Source organism: Prunus dulcis, chromosome 7 (genome assembly GCF_902201215.1).
Source record: "Prunus dulcis chromosome 7, ALMONDv2, whole genome shotgun sequence".
Lineage (NCBI taxonomy): Eukaryota > Viridiplantae > Streptophyta > Magnoliopsida > Rosales > Rosaceae > Prunus > Prunus dulcis.
The window spans coordinates 9,015,550-9,032,743 of NC_047656.1; the positions used below are offsets into that span (position 1 = coordinate 9,015,550).

At 38.8% G+C, this 17,194-nt stretch overlaps 1 protein-coding gene and 1 long non-coding RNA gene across 2 annotated transcripts; one reads left to right on the plus strand and one right to left on the minus strand.

Annotated features, from left to right (window-relative positions):
- The first annotated feature begins 1,163 nt into the window (after positions 1-1,163).
- LOC117633657 lies at positions 1,164-7,738 on the plus strand. The gene is made up of 2 exons (XR_004586690.1): positions 1,164-1,481; positions 7,529-7,738. It is a non-coding gene; the product is annotated as an uncharacterized LOC117633657 (long non-coding RNA).
- On the minus strand, positions 1,903-9,786 carry LOC117634663 (disease resistance protein RPS4-like). The gene is made up of 9 exons (XM_034368846.1): positions 9,263-9,786; positions 7,514-8,621; positions 6,991-7,269; positions 5,882-6,850; positions 5,095-5,769; positions 4,099-4,887; positions 3,398-3,986; positions 2,674-3,308; positions 1,903-2,484 (listed from the first exon to the last, which is right to left on the minus strand). Exons 1-9 carry the CDS (start codon positions 9,784-9,786, stop codon positions 1,948-1,950), a joined length of 6,105 nt encoding a protein of 2,034 aa, XP_034224737.1. The 3' UTR covers positions 1,903-1,947.
- Between the last annotated feature and the right edge of the window lie 7,408 nt (positions 9,787-17,194).

Below are 17,194 nucleotides of genomic sequence, written 5' to 3' on the forward strand. Positions count from 1 at the left end.
TCGTGCCACTTCTCAAGAGGCAGGTCCACATGCCCATACCATATATTTATTAAAGAGAGATGAAAATGCGTACATATGAGAGCAATTTCCCTCCAATTCCATATGGGAAGGATTTCATTGGAGGAATATGACGAGGAACTATCTTTTTCAGTTTCGCTATATCCCAACACATTACCATAGCCCACAAAGAGAGAGAGAGAGAGAGCTTATAAGATTTAGGGGGTTTTCCCCCCAATTCTCAGTGTGCTTCAATTTTTGGCGGCTCTATGTCGATATTGTCTTTCTTGACAAATCTATTGTTCGTGCCACGAATCTGGGCTGGTTTTGGATGTGTGCGCGTACGGGGTTGTTATCATGGTAGATCTATTGTTGATTAGTGTGTTGGGGCTATGGAGTGACTAAGTGGCACTCTCTATGTCATGTCTCGAAGGAAGATTAGCGACGTTTATTCTTCCTTTTGTTAGCGTTTTATATTTTTATTCTTGGTCTTTTTTGGTCAATAAAGTCCAAAAACTCTTTGAATAGTCTGTGTTTTTCACTCATAATTCCAGAATTGGTTGAGTTTGATGGGTGCTCTTAGGAGAGTCATGTCGGTTAACAACCATTCAGGGAAACTATGGCAATAGAAAGGGATTATAGAAAAGTTATTTTCAAGAGTGATTCTCTTTAGATCGTTTCAACTTTTCGACTAACTCATGTTACTGGGGAAATTTGAGATCATAGAATGAAAGTGCATGTTACAAAGAGTATATAGCATTTTCGATCAATTTTTTTTGGAGTTATGATGAATTTGTGGAGAATTTTGGATTTAGAGGTCTGATGCTGAACACAAGAGTCTAGCAGTCGGGCCAAGTCGAGAGTTTCCAAATATCAAGTTTTGTTAACTGAAGTGCAATGCATGTATGGTGATGTAAATTTGGTGAATGACAAAGAAACGCCCAAAAACAAAAACAAAAAAAAAAACAAAACAAAAAATCAAAAAATGAAAAATGAAAACATTGCTTAAAAAAAATAAGGGTGATTTTGAAAACTGATAATTTTTTTAAAAAGTGAAAACGAAATCTATTATCAAATATGTTTTCAGTTTTGACAAAAAAGAGCGAAAATAAAACCTGAACACTAAAACTTAACTAGACTAATTAGTCCAATTTGACAAGTTAAAACAAGTTGCCAGGTCTAGTTGTTGTTCATTACTTCAAATTTTTTTTCCAAACAGGAGAGAATTATTCAGAGGAACAATGTTTCCCGGGTTGCCTGATCTCCAGTTAACTCAGCTGAAAGAGAGAATTTGAATGTATAAAATCCAGATGTCACTTGCAGTAATCTTTGCCAATGGATTGAAGGACCCTCCTTCTCTGGCTCAGTTTGTCCTGATACTTGATAGAGTTCTTCAACGGAAGCCATAGCTTCTGTTGCAGACAAATTTCGAGGGTTGAAGAAATAATCATGGGCGTCCGCAATCTTCACCTTGCCGACATCCGGTATGTCAAAATTTGATCTTTTTATTTATTGAATATCTTTTTGTTCCCACTGTCATATGCATTTTCATTTGTATGAATTCGTATTTATTTTGCCCTGTTTTTGCTTCAAGAGAAGAACAGCATTTAGTAACTGACCTAAATTACCCAATTAAGCTGTAATAAGAAGAAGTGCTCTGTTGTAATTCACCATTAAAATAGATAGTAAATTAGCTGTGGAAACGCATATGATGATCAAATACAATCAACCCCACTTTTTTTTTTTTTTTTTAATAGAAAAAAAAGCTAACCACTCTGTAATTCATTCAACCAGTAAAAGATTATGACTTTCATAGTGGACTTCGACTGAGAACTAGATGAATGCTTGACTGCATCAATATATTGAGAGGGAGTTCCCAAGGTAGTAAAATCTGGTAATGAGGAGAAGTTATTCCAGTACTTAGTTTACCCTTAGTGTCATTGATCCTGTTCAACGGGCGGTGAGGGTGTTGCTTATTTTTCCCTTTCTTATCTGAGAACGAGATATGGTCTGCTTAAACTCTTCCTCATCATGCCGATATACAAGACGGAGCCCACACTTTTGCACACTAAAGGCTTCATGATCGCTTGCAATTGAAGCCTCTAGTACACCGCATTCATTCAACTGATCCGAAAACCATGCTCGTGGTATATAGGATACCCAAACGAATCCTCCAACATGCAACCATAGGAATTCTTCGTTTGTGGTGCAGTAGTCATGCAAAGATTCTAGACTGTCTCTATCTGATTCCAAATTACATATGAGGTGGTGAGAAATTGCCGGAATATCCAAATTGTCAATGTCGACAGTTGGATGCTCCAGGACTGAAAAGTATGCATATACAGCTAATCCTATCCAATTGCTGTCTAAGTTTAGATTATGTGGTAGCGTGATCGTTGCCGAGGAGTCATTGCTTTGATGGCCGAACCACTCTAGAGTTATGCTTGAAGGGAAACATGAGTTATATATGGAGTCACGATCAAAGTCCTGTAAAAGAGAGACAAGGTGTCAATGTGTTATATATGTGTGTGTGTACATGAGTTATATATGGAGTGACTATCAAAGTCCTGTTAAAGAGAGACAAGGTGTCAAGGTGTTATATATATGTGGGTATGTGTGGAGAGAGAGAGAGAGAGAGAGAGAGAGAGAGAGAGAGAGAGAGGGAGCAAGTCATACCCATTTCTCATCACTAGGCCTTTCTAATCTTTCGAGATGAGGTTTCACAATATAGCTGCTAGGCCTACTAGATGATCCCGCATCACCTGTGGGGTATTGCTTATTTTTTCCTTTCTTATCTGACAACGACATCATATAGTGCATTATGGTCTGCTTAATCTCTTCCTCGTCATGCTGATATACAAGACGTAGCCCACACTCGTGCACAGTAAATGCTTTGTGATCGCTTGCAAATGAAGCCTCCAGGACATGACATTCATTCAACTGATCTGAAAACCACGCTCGTGGTATATAGGATACCCAAATGAATCCTCCAAAAGGCAACCATTGGAATTCTTCGTTGGTGATGCAATAGTCATGGAGAGGTTCTATTGTTCCTCTGTCCGACTCCAAGTGACATATTAGGTGGTGAGAACTTTCTGGATTCAAATTGTCTAAGTCAGCAGTTGGATTCTCCATGATTGAAAAGGATGCGCATAAAGCCAATCCTATCCAATTAGGGGCACTATATAAATGTGATGGTAGTGGGACTCTTATCGAGGAGCCACTGCTTTGATCCCCAAACCACTCCAGAGTGATGCTTGGAGGGAAACAAGAATCATACATCGAGTGACAACCAAAGTTCTGTAGGGGAGAGGGGCAGACAAGGTGTCAGATATGGATATATATATATATATATAGAGAGAGAGAGAGAGAGAGAGAGAGAGAGAGAGAGAGAGAGAGAGATTTACAACGTTGCTGCCAGTTATACTAGATGATCCTGCCTCGCAGTTCTGGTATTGCTTATCTTTTCCTTGATTAATATCAGACAAGGAGGTCATGCAGTGCATTATGGTCTCCTTAAGCCCTTCCTCATCTTCCAGATATATAAGACGAAGCCCACATCTATGCACACCCAAGCTTCCACAATCGCTTCCAATTGAAGCCTCCAGGTGGCTTTGTTCTTTCAACTGATCTGAAAACCAGCATCGTGGTATATAGGACAGCCAAATGAATCCTCCCATACAATACAACCACTCGAATTCTTGACTGTTGGTGCAATAGCCATGGAGGGATTCCAGACAACTTTCATCAGTTTCCAACAGACATGTAAGGTTGTGAGAAATTTCAGGATTCAAATTGTCAAGGTCAGTGGTTGAGTGGTCAAGGACTGAAAAGTATGCACATAAAGCTAGTCCTATCCAGTTGGTGTCTTCACATAGATTTGATGGTAGAGGGATTTTTACAGAGGGGCCACTGCTTTGATGCCCGAACCACTCTACAATCTCATTTGGAGGGAAACAAGAATTATATTTCAAGTCACGTTCAAAGTCCTGCAAAATATAAGAGAGATATCAGGATCCAGAGAGAGAGAGAGAGACAGACAGACAGACAGACAGACAGAGACAGAGACAGACAGAGCAAAGGCTCAAATTAAATCTTTACCAGGAGCTGATTCTGATCTGAGCTCATGTTATTGGTAGGATCAAAGGAACTGCCAAAGTCCTGTGGTGGACGAATTGGTGTTGTTTTTCTTTCATGTTGGGAGTCCTCAGCAGAATAAGTTTCTCGACGGAAATCTATTGGCATGCAAGGAGGACAAACTTCGCTGACAGAGCTGTGCTCGCTGGATTTGGCTGCTGCAAGCAGATTCGTTAGCAAACTTGTAACTCCCAAACTAATTCCCTTATATTTCTTGGTATCGGTAAAATCACCAGTTCCGTAGTAAGCAGGCCGATCATTGGTGCAACGGGTAATTGTTTGGATTAACCCTTTCAAATCTTGGTTGTATACTAGACGCATCCCACACATTTCAACCTCCACACCTGGAGTTCTACATCCAAATAAAGCCTGAATGAAATGACATCGATTCAGACGTTCGGGAAAGCGTACTCGTGGTATATGAATAATGAGGAGTCGATGTGACCCCACATTGTCATCCCAGGGGGAAGATAACATTAGGCGATGCATCAGTTGCTCATGGCCCACAGCCTCAACAGGTGTATACAACTGACACTCATAAAAAGTGCGGAAAAGTGGAAGACCTGGAGGCAGAGCATAGACAACGTAGAGAGAAAGTCCTGCCCATTTCTCATCATTGTGCAGATTTGGAGGAAGACATAAGTTTACTGTGCATGCAGGTGTACTGCTTTGTTCACTAAACCAAAGTAATCTTTCTCGTAGACAAAAAATAAAACCATAATCATAGAGATTCGGAAGGCCCTGCTGTAATCCCTGGACAAAGATATGTATGGTAACCCATGATATCAGTAATTCAGGCATCATTCTTTTTGTGTGTTTGTGTGTGAGAGAGAGAGAGAGAGAGAGAGAGAGAGAGAGTACCTCAAATAGTTTTTCAAGCAATGACTCCACGTTTCTTCTCAATTGACCTGCAATCGGGTTTGAAGTAGTAGTTTCTTGTTCCTGTAATTCTTCTAGTACCTCAAATAGTTTTTCAAGCAATGACTCCATGTTTCTTCTCAATTGACCTGCAATCCGGTTTGAAGTAGTAGTTTCTTGTTCCTGTAATTCTTCTTGTTCAGTTTGAACCCTGCTTGTGGACGGGGAACTTCTCATACCATCTTCTTCTTGTTCAATCTGATAGCCGTGATAGCAAGAACTATAGTGTTTATTCAATTTCCGGACGAATTTGGGCACATCTTCCAAGTATATGAGACTTGCCCCACACCCTGTAACCTTTGTCCCTGGGCTATCAGGTGTAATTGTAGCTTGGATCAAGCGTTTATTTGAACTTTTTGCAAGGTCACTCTGTGGTATAAAGCACCAATGTATAAATGGTCCAGCGCAATTGCAATCACGGTAATCAAGCTCAAGGAGACGTTCATGAGGATCTTCAGTTGTACATAGTTCAATACGGTGATTGCGATTCAATTTGAATCCCAATTCCTCAACAAATTCTGGTTCATCTTCCAAACTATCATCCTTCTGTGCTTCACAAACAAAGCATAGAGCAAGTTTTATCCATTTATTCTTACCATCTAAATCATGAGGTAGCGGGATTGTTATGGTGGATTCAGTACTCCGACGGCTCAACCATGCTGGAATTTCATTTGATCGATAACCATATTCAAACATTTCACCACGCTGAATGGCACCCTATAAATAGAAGTAAAAGAAAGATAATTTAAATAAAAAAAAGTTAATTTGAGAGAGAGAGAGAGAGAGAGAGAGAGAGAGAGAGAGAGAGAGAGAGAGAGAGAGAGATGACCTCAAAGAATGTTTGATAGAATGGCCACAATAGATGTTTATCAGGTAACCAAAAAGCCTGACCTATGTCGTTATTTCCTTGGCGACTTAGAAAACTAAATCCTGCAGCTGAAGGCCACACTGTTATTTTATTTGAATGTGCTCCCTGCAGGAGAGGACAATTCTGTACACTTACAGCTCTTATACTAAATGGAAGTCGTGGCAATGATTGAAGCATGCTACAACCATCCAAAACAAGTTCTTCAAGCTGAGACAGCTGAGAGATGCTTTCAGGTACTTGGCTTATAGCAGTCCTGCTAGCATAAAGCTCCTGTAAACATTCTAAACTCCCCAAGTTTTCTGGTAACTCATTAAGATTCGAACACCCTGAGAGGTCGAGAATTTGAAGTGATGTCAAATTAGTACAAATGACATCTGGCAGGGTCAAAAGGTTCTTGCATTCTCTGAGATTGAGCAGAGTAAGGTCAGTCAAATGCTTGATTGATGTTGGTAGCTCTTGTATAGCTGTCCTGCTTGCATAGAGCTCCTGTAGACATTCTAAACTCCCTAAATTTTCTGGTAACTCATTAAGATTGGAACAACCTGAGACGTTGAGTATTTGAAGTGATGTCAAACTAGTACAAATGACGTCTGGCAGACTCAAAATGTTCTTGCAGTCTCTAAGATTGAGCAGAGTAAGGCCAGTCAAATGCTTGATTGATGTTGGTAGCTCTTCTATTGCTGTCCCATCTAAATGAAGCTTCCTTAATTGTTTCATGTCCTCCCCAATCTCTGAAAGCTTTTTGAGTTTGGAACATCCCGAAAGAATGAAATTTGTGAGAGATCTCAAGTTGATATCTTCGGGAACCGCAGACAAGCTTGTACAACCTTTAAGGATTAGCTGCTCAAGGTTTGGGACTTTCTCGAAGTCAGGGGTCTTGATCAACTTTTGACAATCACTAAGGTTTAATACCGCCAGCTTTTCCAAGGGCTGTAAAGAAATTCATAAAAATAAAATAATAAAAACAAAAGTAGTATATAATTGATAAACAAATTCATACCATAGGCTAAGGTTGAGTTAACTTGATAAACAAATTCAACCTAAGAAATGGACAGAATAAATAATCTTACTTTCTCAATGTCCTCCCATAATTCCTCAATTTCGCTTTGAGTCAAGTTCAGTTCAACAAGTTTGTTGGGTTCAAAACTTGAAGGCAGAGATTTTAAAGGACATTTGTGCCATTCCAATAAGCTTAACTCATCTGAAAGATATTCAAGGCATCCAGAAAATTCCACGTTGTAAATCTTCAACAATCTTAGATTGTCCATGTTTGAGAATGGATCTTTCTTCAAGTGTACTTTGTCTGGCTGAGGCGAGCTTAGGAAAATACCTTGAACAGCATCTGTCCCCTAATAGCCATAGTAGAAAAATATTTATACCATAGACTATTAGCAACAAAAAACCAAAAATTCAAAATTCAAATAAAGTGGACATGTTATCTTGAAATTAAATAAAAAACATTTTAATCTAATTAAATGTGCAACATAGGCATTTGAAAGCACATTTGTTTTTCAAAATTCATTAAATATTAGTGATGATGAAGTCAAAATGCATTTATTAGGGAGTGCTGTATGATTCTTCTAAACTTCTCACCTTGTTTTTCTTCAGTACAGGAAGGGCATCTGTATGATGCCACAATCTGCTGCGTTCTCCTTCCTTTTTGGATTCTCCTAGAACAAGTCCTCTGCCCATTTTCTGTAGTAAATCATGCATCCACAATCTTCCCCCTACGATGCTTACTAAAGATTTCTCACAAAGGATGGTTATGTTGATGCCTGGATAGTAGCCACAACTTTCAAATATCTTTTCTAGACGACATACATCCTCGCCTTTGAAGAAACATGCAGTGTCCAGAAACATGTCCTGCTGTTCTTGATTCTCTAATCCATCAAAACTTGCTTTAAGAACACCAATAATTTTCTTCTCACCGGAGTAGCCTTTATCTTTTAAAGACTTCAATTTGGTAGACCAATAATCTTCTTCTCTTTTCCATAATGAGTGACCGAAAACTTCAAGAGCCAATGGATGACCATCAATGTAATCTACAAATTCGTTAGACAACTTCTTAAAAGCATCCGTGGGATGGTCTGTTTTGAGGGCTTTCCGACAGAAGAGAAGAAGAGCTTGATCCGGAGTAAGTTTATCAATTGTGTATATTTCTGGGTTATAATCTATCAACAACCTTTCATCTGTTGTGGTTACGATGATTCTACTTCCCTTACCAAACCGATTGGATAAGCCTGCACCATCACTTCCAGCTACAGCTTCTATTTGTTCTAATTCATCCACATTGTCAAGAATTATAAGCACCCGTTTGTCACGCAATCTCTTACATATCACATCATCGACATCCTTTGTGGTTACTTTCTTATCCAACAAGTGATCACAAAGTTGTTCTTTGATATGAAATAAGCCTTCTTTTTTAGATATCTCTCCAACTTTAGAAATGAAACTGATAGCATCAAATTGACTGCGAATTCTTTGAGAAAGAGCTTTTGCAACAGTACTCTTACCAATCCCTGGCATCCCACAAATCCCTATTACACGAACTTCTTCTGAACCCATACACAAACTCATTTTGGATTTAATTTCATTTACACGATCCATTCCAACGAAGTCCTTTAAATCATCATTTGAGAATGTTTTAATCAAAACACCAAAAATACGTTCAACTATCTTTTCAATCATATCTGTCTCGTATCTGCAAAAAGTTAGAGCATTCTGTTGAGTATTTGGGTCGGTATACCTCATAATTAAAGACGAAAAAATGTAAAACTTGTCGTGTTTTTCTAGTCATACTATACTTGTAGTTTGATTTCCGGCCTCTCAACATGCACCCTTCTAATGTCATGTGGACTTCTCCTGTACTTCAATAAAATGAGGTATTCGGTTTTGATTTGTGTGGCCTATTATAGAGTTTTCTTTGAGTGATACTCTTGTAGACTTTATACAATATTTGATCAATCTAGCTAGTTTGATCTCACGATCAAACACTCCCTAGACACAACTCTGATTACTAATGTAGTGCATAGGGTCCTTTATTAGTGAATCTCTCCTTGAATTCTTCAATATAATTGAGCTTCAAGCCTTCCATTGACGCCTTGCTACTTCAATACTAAATGGATTTCTATTGAAAGCTAGCTAAGGCTCGTTTGGGTACTATTTCGTTCTAAGGAACTTTTAAGTTTTTAAGTTTTTGTTGTTCCATGCTATTCCTAGCTCTAACAAGTAAAACCAATAAAAATATTATTAGGAAAAAAGCTTAGACCATGATACTTGATAGATTTTTCCAGCCTTACCTAAAATCTGTCAGATCATACATATTAAAAGACCCAGCCTTACCTAAAATTTGTCAGATCAAATCCTTCGGCTTCGAGTTCGGCTATTGCAGTGAGAGAGTTCTTCCACATTGCCACCTTTCCTGGCTCACCCTCAAAATCTTTATCATGTTGAGCAAATGCCTTTTTAAAATGATCTCCAGTTTGCTCTCGTACTTCGGATGGCGTCACGTTGTAGAACACGGGCAAAATCAATCTGGACTCATTGTTTGCTGCCAGTTCAACCATTTTCGCAAGTTCAGACAGACACCATGTGGAGGTCGCATAGTTTGTTGAAAGAATGATGACTGAAATTTTTGATTCTTCAATTGCTTTGAAGAGTTCCCTTGAAATGGGTTTTCCACTCTTCAGTTGTTCATCATCCCTGAAAGTGTGGATTCCGTTCCGAATCAAAGCCTTGTACAAATGGTCAGTAAAACCTTTTCGAGTGTCAAAACCTCGAAAACTGAGGAACACCTCATATTCCAGTGGACGGGTCGGAGGAGGAGGCAATGCTGAGGAGGTTTGGGTGGTCATGGGATCGGCCATTGGAGTGACTAAATCAGTAACCAACCCGCTGTTATCTGGTAATGGAAGCTTTTGCAAGGTACTTACAAGTGTTTGCAGAACCAACTAGCTTGGTAGATGAGCTGACAGAGTGCAATATAAGACAATAAATACTCACAGCTCAACCTGATTAATTAGTCTAAGTAGAATCCAAGATTAGTATTCTTTTAGTCAAAAAGATTTGGAACTTCATAGCCAAACAGCCAAAAGAGCAGCAGGCTTCAGCCATCTTATTTTAGTTATATACCCTAGTCCAGCCTCTAACTCTGAATTATCATATGATGACAACTAATGAAATTTTTTTTTAAAGTGAGCTCCTTTGATTTTCTTGTGTAAATACGATCTGTTACTCTTATTTTATGCCAACTTGTTTGATTTCTGGTGTACAAAAAATGGTGTGGAACCAGAAAGCAAACAAAAAAACATATGAAAACTGATCGTGTGAAGTGTGAACGATGGACTTTCGTTGACTACTTTCATGGACTTCCAGGTTCACATGCCTTTACTCAGTCAACAATGGAAGGCATAATCATTGCCACTATTAATTAGAGAGAGATTTGAAAATGCTTATATTTTAAAGCAATTTCCCTCCAATTCCACACTCTGTTGGTATGTCTATAATTGTTTCTTTCTCCAAGCATTTGTGAAAATGAATTCCTGATTCGTAAAACGATCATATAGTATTTCTAGTTCATGGTTTCCACATCTAGAACCCTTTTATCTTTTTGTCCAAGAACACAACTTGGGTGGTTATGATACTGAAAATTAAGAGCACCGGATTGAGTTTAGGACAGAGAGGGCGTGAGGTATTTTCGCACTATCGAAAATACCTCACGCCCTTATCTTTCATTTATCTTTTTTAATATAGCTTTGGTTTAAAATCAATAGGGAGTTTTCTATTGTGATAGATAGGAAACTAATTTTACCTAATTTACTTGAGGTCAATGACTTAGTAAGGTGTAATTTTACAATAATGTAATATAAAAACTTCAAAAATACACACAATGTCACTCTTTTTTATATTTTAACAAATTTATTTGAAGTCAATCACCTTATGCTACATGTCCAGCAATCCACCTCCAGCCAGCCAACGCCACCGCTGCCTCCTCCGCGATCCAACCGCCACCTCCCCTACCTCCATTCGATCCCCTCGCTGGTTAGTCACTCCACCACCTCCCTCACAGCCCATCTCCTACCTGCCACCCACTGCCCATCTCTGGGCGCCACTTCGTTGTGCTAAAATATGAATATGGTTTGAATGTATTAGGTTATATTTATTTTTCTCCATCAGGATGTATACATAAGAGTTTACATGTGCTATACAATGAATTAGATACATTAAAGAATTATGAAAGTATCTCCTAATTATACCAGTGACGGGAGAAGGGACACTATTAGCACTAGTTATGTAGGGATGCACAAGTTAAAAAACGAATAAACCAAAGCAAAGATCGCAATGTAAACACTAGAGCAAACCCTAAAAAGTAGGGTCAAGTCAAGGTCAAAGCAAGGCAAAGTGATAGGTATGCGGATCATAAATGGAGAATGAGAGGAAGAAGATAAGATGAAATAGGAATTCTGATTTGATACCAGCAAAACGAGTACAATCCAAGCTATAAAGAAAAACTCAAACTAAACACATGATTGAATAATTGTGATTGATATTATATTTCTCCAAGATGAGGATATATATATACAAGTACAATCCTACAAGGAAAAGTAATTAGCTAATTACAAGGAATCCTAACTAGATAATTATTCTAATTAGGTAACGTGAATTACACCAGGAAATCAGGGATCACAGGATCCCTGAATTATGGCTCACGCCAACACTCCCCATCAAGTTGGTGCGTAGATATTTCCTATGCCCAACTTGTCAAGTGAGTCATGAAAAACCTTTGCTGACACCGTATGCGTTAAGACATCTGCCAGCTGTTCTTCTGACTCTACAAATGGTATATCGATTAGCTTATCTACCAGCTTTTCCTTAATATAATGCATATCCACTTCAACATGCTTAGTTCTGTCATGTTGAACTATATTATTTGCTATCTCTCTCGCAGCTTAGTTGTCACAGTAAAGCTCCATGACTTTCTTTAGTGGAAAACCAATTTCATACAGGAGTATCATTAGCCAAAGAAGCTCACAATCTCTCTGTGCTATGCCCCTGTATTCTGCCTCAGCTGAAGATCGAGCCACTACATTCTGCTTCTTACTTCACCATGTAACCAAATTACTCCTAATGAAAGTGAAGTAACCTATGTAGAACATCTATCTATTATATATTGTCTGCCCAATCTGCATCTATGTAACCTTTAACATCCAAATGTCCCAATTTTCTGAATATCAAGCCTCGGCCTGGAGCTTTCTTCAAAATCCTCATAACTGCCGCTAAGTGATCCTCATTAGGAGAATGCATGAAATCGCTAACAACACTAACTATATATCTGATATTTGGTCTAGTGTGTGAAAGATAAATTAGTCTTCCCACTACTTGTTGGTTGACACTTGATCAGGATAGATTGTTGGGTGATGATTCTGCACAATGGGAGTTTCAGCTGGTGCATACCCTAACATACCAGTTTCTATCAACAGGTTTTGGAACATAATTCCTTTAAGAGATACAAATACTAGTAATAGAACGAGTTACTTCGATTCCTATAAAATACTAGTAATCTCAAAGTCCTTCATCTCAAACTCAAAGTACTTCTGTAATTTACCCATTTCAACAACATCATCACTAGTAATTGTCATATCGTCAACGTAGATTATCAGCAGAGTAACCTTACCATCCTTATGTTTGATAAATAGGGTATGATCTGAGTTACCTTGATGATATTCATACTTCTTCATTGCTTTAATGAACTGCCCAACCCATACTCATGGAGACTGTTTCAATCCATGAAGAGCCTTTCAGAGCCTACACACCTTCCCACTGTTATTAGACAACCCATAGCCAGTTGGCATGTCCATGTACACTTATTCTTCTAGATCTCCATGCATAAAGGCATTCTTCACATCGAATTGCTTGAGAGGCCAATCTAAATTAGCTGCTAAGGACAATAGAACTCGCACCGTATTAATTTTTGTCACCGGTGCAAACATATCCTGATAATCATTTCCATACGTCTGTGTGTACCCTTTAGGCACAAGTCTTGCTTTATATCTATCTATTGTGTCATCAGCTTTGTGTTTAACTGTGTACACCCATCGACATCCAACAGATTTCTTTCCTTCAAGTTGCAGAACTATCTCTCATGTTCCATTCTTCTGTAAGGCCTCCATCTCCACATTCATTGCTTCCACCCATTTTTGGGTCTTGCAAATCTTCTTCCAATCTATTAGGAATTTTAATTCATTCCATCTAACTGAAAAATGCTTTAGCTTTAGGAAACAATCTGTGTGTGGAGACATAATCAGCAATGGCATATTTCACCATGCCTTCTGGTGAGAATTTGCCTGTGGTATTCCCCTGTTTGCTCGTGCACGTAGTTTTTTTCACAATTTCAACAATATTTTGGGAAGCACTGGGTTCTAAAGAACTTACCTCAGGGATGTTCAGTGGAGTATGAGTTGGTATGTTCGAGAGAGAAGGTCACTGCTGTGCAGTTCAAGCTCATTGATGTCTCTTTCGGCTCGGTTGGACTGGTCGGCAGCCTACTTCCAGTAGCTACTTGGCTCAACTCTGCTGAGCTGAGCGGCTGGGGTTCCAGAACACTATGTTGTGCTTCTTTCCCCCGCATTTCTATCTCAAATCAATTATGTGGTTCTTTTACTGTATTCTCCCCCATGATTGGGCACGTCTAATAGAAAAAACATCTTGTTCTCCACAAACATAACATTCATGATAACATAAAAGTGGCGACAGAAAAAACATCTCGTTCTCCACTCTGGAAACCCCATCTTGTGAAAATATGTGGCCTCTGTATGACAATTCCCATTACAGTAAGTGCGATGCATGTTTTCTTTTTACTCAGGGGTTGGACAGGGAAAAGAAAAACTAGCAGTATGGGTTTTAGAAACCATTACAGTAGAGGATTCAGTCTTTCCATCCTTCTTAAGCATAGTCTCACGGCGTTCGGCCTCTTTACGAAAAAAAGCAAACAACTCCTCCAATTTTGGAAATGGCCTCAACCTTAACAAATCTCATCTAATTTTATCAAACTTATCATCTAGACGTGCATGAAAATCAAAAATACAGTCTTTATGCATCTCAGCTTGTCGAATCTTCACATCATCAGGGCACTTCATGTTGATTGGACGACAACAGTCTAGTTCCAACCAAACGCTCTTGTGCTCAGCAGAGTATGATGCATTAAAGTGACCTCCTTGAGTAATACGAGTTGCTTCACACCGTACTTCATAAAACTGCAACTCATCAGACACGTCATAATACATCTAGGTTGTACTCACCCAAACATCTTTAGCTATTGATAGATCTAAGAACAATTCTACCAAATCAGGTTCCACAGTTTTTATCAACCATCCCTTAACAACGAAGTCCTCAATACACCACGAATCGAAGCCCGAAGCATCTTCCTCCACTTAAGCCACCTTCCCTGCTAGATAACCTCTTTTTCCCTGGCCTGACACATTGAGCAACATCATCTTCAACCAAGTGTTATAGTTTTTTCCATTCAACCGTATGGTTAATGGGGCAGCAAAAGTATCATTGCGAACTGTAACAATTGGTTGCACCATATCAAGATTTTTATGGGTTTCTGAAGCACAGGAAGCATAGATTTTGCAGCTGTGGTGTGGTTGTCGGGAGTATCTTTGAAAGCCATGGAGGAGAGAGAACAAGTTTGGATAGGTTGGTGATGTAGGAGTCTTTTGCCGCACTAGGTTTGTGGCGATAAGGGCTTAGCTGCTGTTTTGCAGCAGCTATGTTTTTCTATTTTTCTATATTCGACGCTAGAGGACGTCGATGGGTAGGGTTTGTATTTCTGTTTGAGAGTTAACTGACTCTGATACCAACTCAAACTAAACACAGGATTGAATAATTGTGGTTGATATTATATTTCTCCAAGAGGATGATATATATATATATATATATATATATATATATATAAGAGAAGGGAGTGGCAGTACATCCAGTACTGGAGCGTATACTGGAGCAACTGACAAGTTTAAAGATCTTCTCAAACAGAAAGCTTTTGAGCCTAAAAGCCATTCAGGAAGCCCCCATCATTCTAATGATGAGCCTTCTGAAGATCAACAAGTTGTCAATCTAATCAAACAAGTCCATCTTAGAAAATGGTATTCAAAAGTAACAATATTTGTTCAACTGTTTTGACATGTGTTGTGCTATTAAAACTGGAAGGCAACCAATGTTTCTTATAGATTTTCTGACTGGGGACTTTGGGTATGTTCCAATCTCTAAAATCTAATTGTTCTTTACCACTGGAATTATATTCAAATTGTTCTTCATTAACTATTTCTGGGAGTCGACTCATATTGATATTAGAACTGTTCGAATTACAAGACTTTGTTCTAAATAAGTGACTCATGACTACTCAAATAACTGGGTTTGGCTGTCTGAGGAAGAAGATAAACAGTAAATCCTAAACCGACCGGTTAGACTCTAAGAAACCTATTAACTTCTCTCAATTTTCTGTCTCCTGCCGACCACACATGCCCTCTCTTGGGACTTACTGATCTAGGAAAAATATCTCACGGGTCAGACCTTAGAGAAAAGTAACAGATAACTCAAAGAATAAAAGGGAAGAAAAGGAAGGAATGAAACCTTCTACTCAGAAGCTTAAACCAGCCACTTGGGCGGGGATGAGTAGCAGACTTAGACAAAGACCGTAACACTTACGGCTCTGATACCAACAGAGGTAGAACCAGAGAAACAGAATGAAGAACAGACTAAATATAAGAGAAGGGAAGAACATAAGAATAGAGTGGATGCAATCCTAAACAACTTTCAGACTAATGCAACAAAATAATGATAATGCATCAAAATAATGCTTTTCATAAAATAGATAGATTGAAAATAGCAACTTTTATTTATACTCACAAAGATTGCTACTGCAACTTCAAACAACTTCACTCCGTATTTACAAGGATGATTTCTCTAAAAGAGGTTTTAGAGAGAATCTTTAAACTGAAGAAAACTTGAAATGGAAAATTACATTCTGCCTGCAATTGAGGCCGAAGCCTGCTTATATAGAGAAAAGCAACTATGGTTTAGACTAACTATAGTAAAGTAACTGAGATTTGCTGCAACTGTAGTGGCACGGGAAAGCAACCTGATTCAACTTTCAATTTTGTCTTTATTTGGAAGATTCTTTTACTGAGGCAGCTTTCGGTGGAAAAGCAAACAGTAAAAGCAGATGCTTCTTCCTGTGGCAGTTATGGTGTCGGGCAACTTTGGCATGTGAAGGTGTCGGCAACTTTGGCATGTGAAGATGTCGGCAGCAATTATGAGGCCTAGTCGGAATGCAGATCATAGGCATCATAAGGGTCCTGACTGTCATCATACCACGACTTTGGCTTAACAAGATTCGGAATGGGCTGATCTGGACGACGAAGGAGAGTCGTTGTCCTCATCATCATCCATCTGGGAAGCTTGCATTATCAACTGGCGTGCAATTTCCTGGAGTACTGCTTTGGATTTTCCTTCGACTGAGAGGGAAGATCGGATAGAACCAGTAGGGGAAATTGGGCGAGGCATTGGCTCCACTGGTAGATCATTATAGACATACTTGGCAATTCGATCAACTTCAAATTTATCCCACTATTTAACAGAGAATTGGCGGGCAAAGATCAGGGCATCTTTGGTGATTCTGTAGGACCATTTGAGGATCCAAGGCACCTTATACCTAGCAAGAAACAGCAACTGTTTGGGGAAGAATAATTCAACTTTGGAGAATTTGGCCTTCTTGGTGTAATGACGGATTAACTCATGGACTGAAACAGGCAATATTTCATCAACTGGACCATGCTTTTCCCACCAATGGAGAAACCAATAGGGGAAAGAACACTTGAACTTATTATCAAAATTGATAAACCAGGAATGACTAAAATCTTCAGATTGGTGAAGAAATATAGTATACCAAGCGTCAATATAATCAGAATAATTATACTGCAATTTTGACTGGAGCAACTTGAGTTCATAAGGGCAACTGCTGAAGGCTTCTTGGCTTATAATCTGGTGGATATAGAGAGAATGATAAAGGATGATCTTGGGATGATCACGATCCTTTATTGGCTTGATTTCAACTGACTTGGTTTCAAGTAATATATCTCTATAATACTTGAGAGACTTATAAGGACTGGAAGGCATATAATGGAATCCAGGAGGGAAATAGTGTTTGGCGATTTCAACTGGGTTGGCATGAACATCATATACTGGCTCAATGACAAATAAGTGAGAATTACTCTT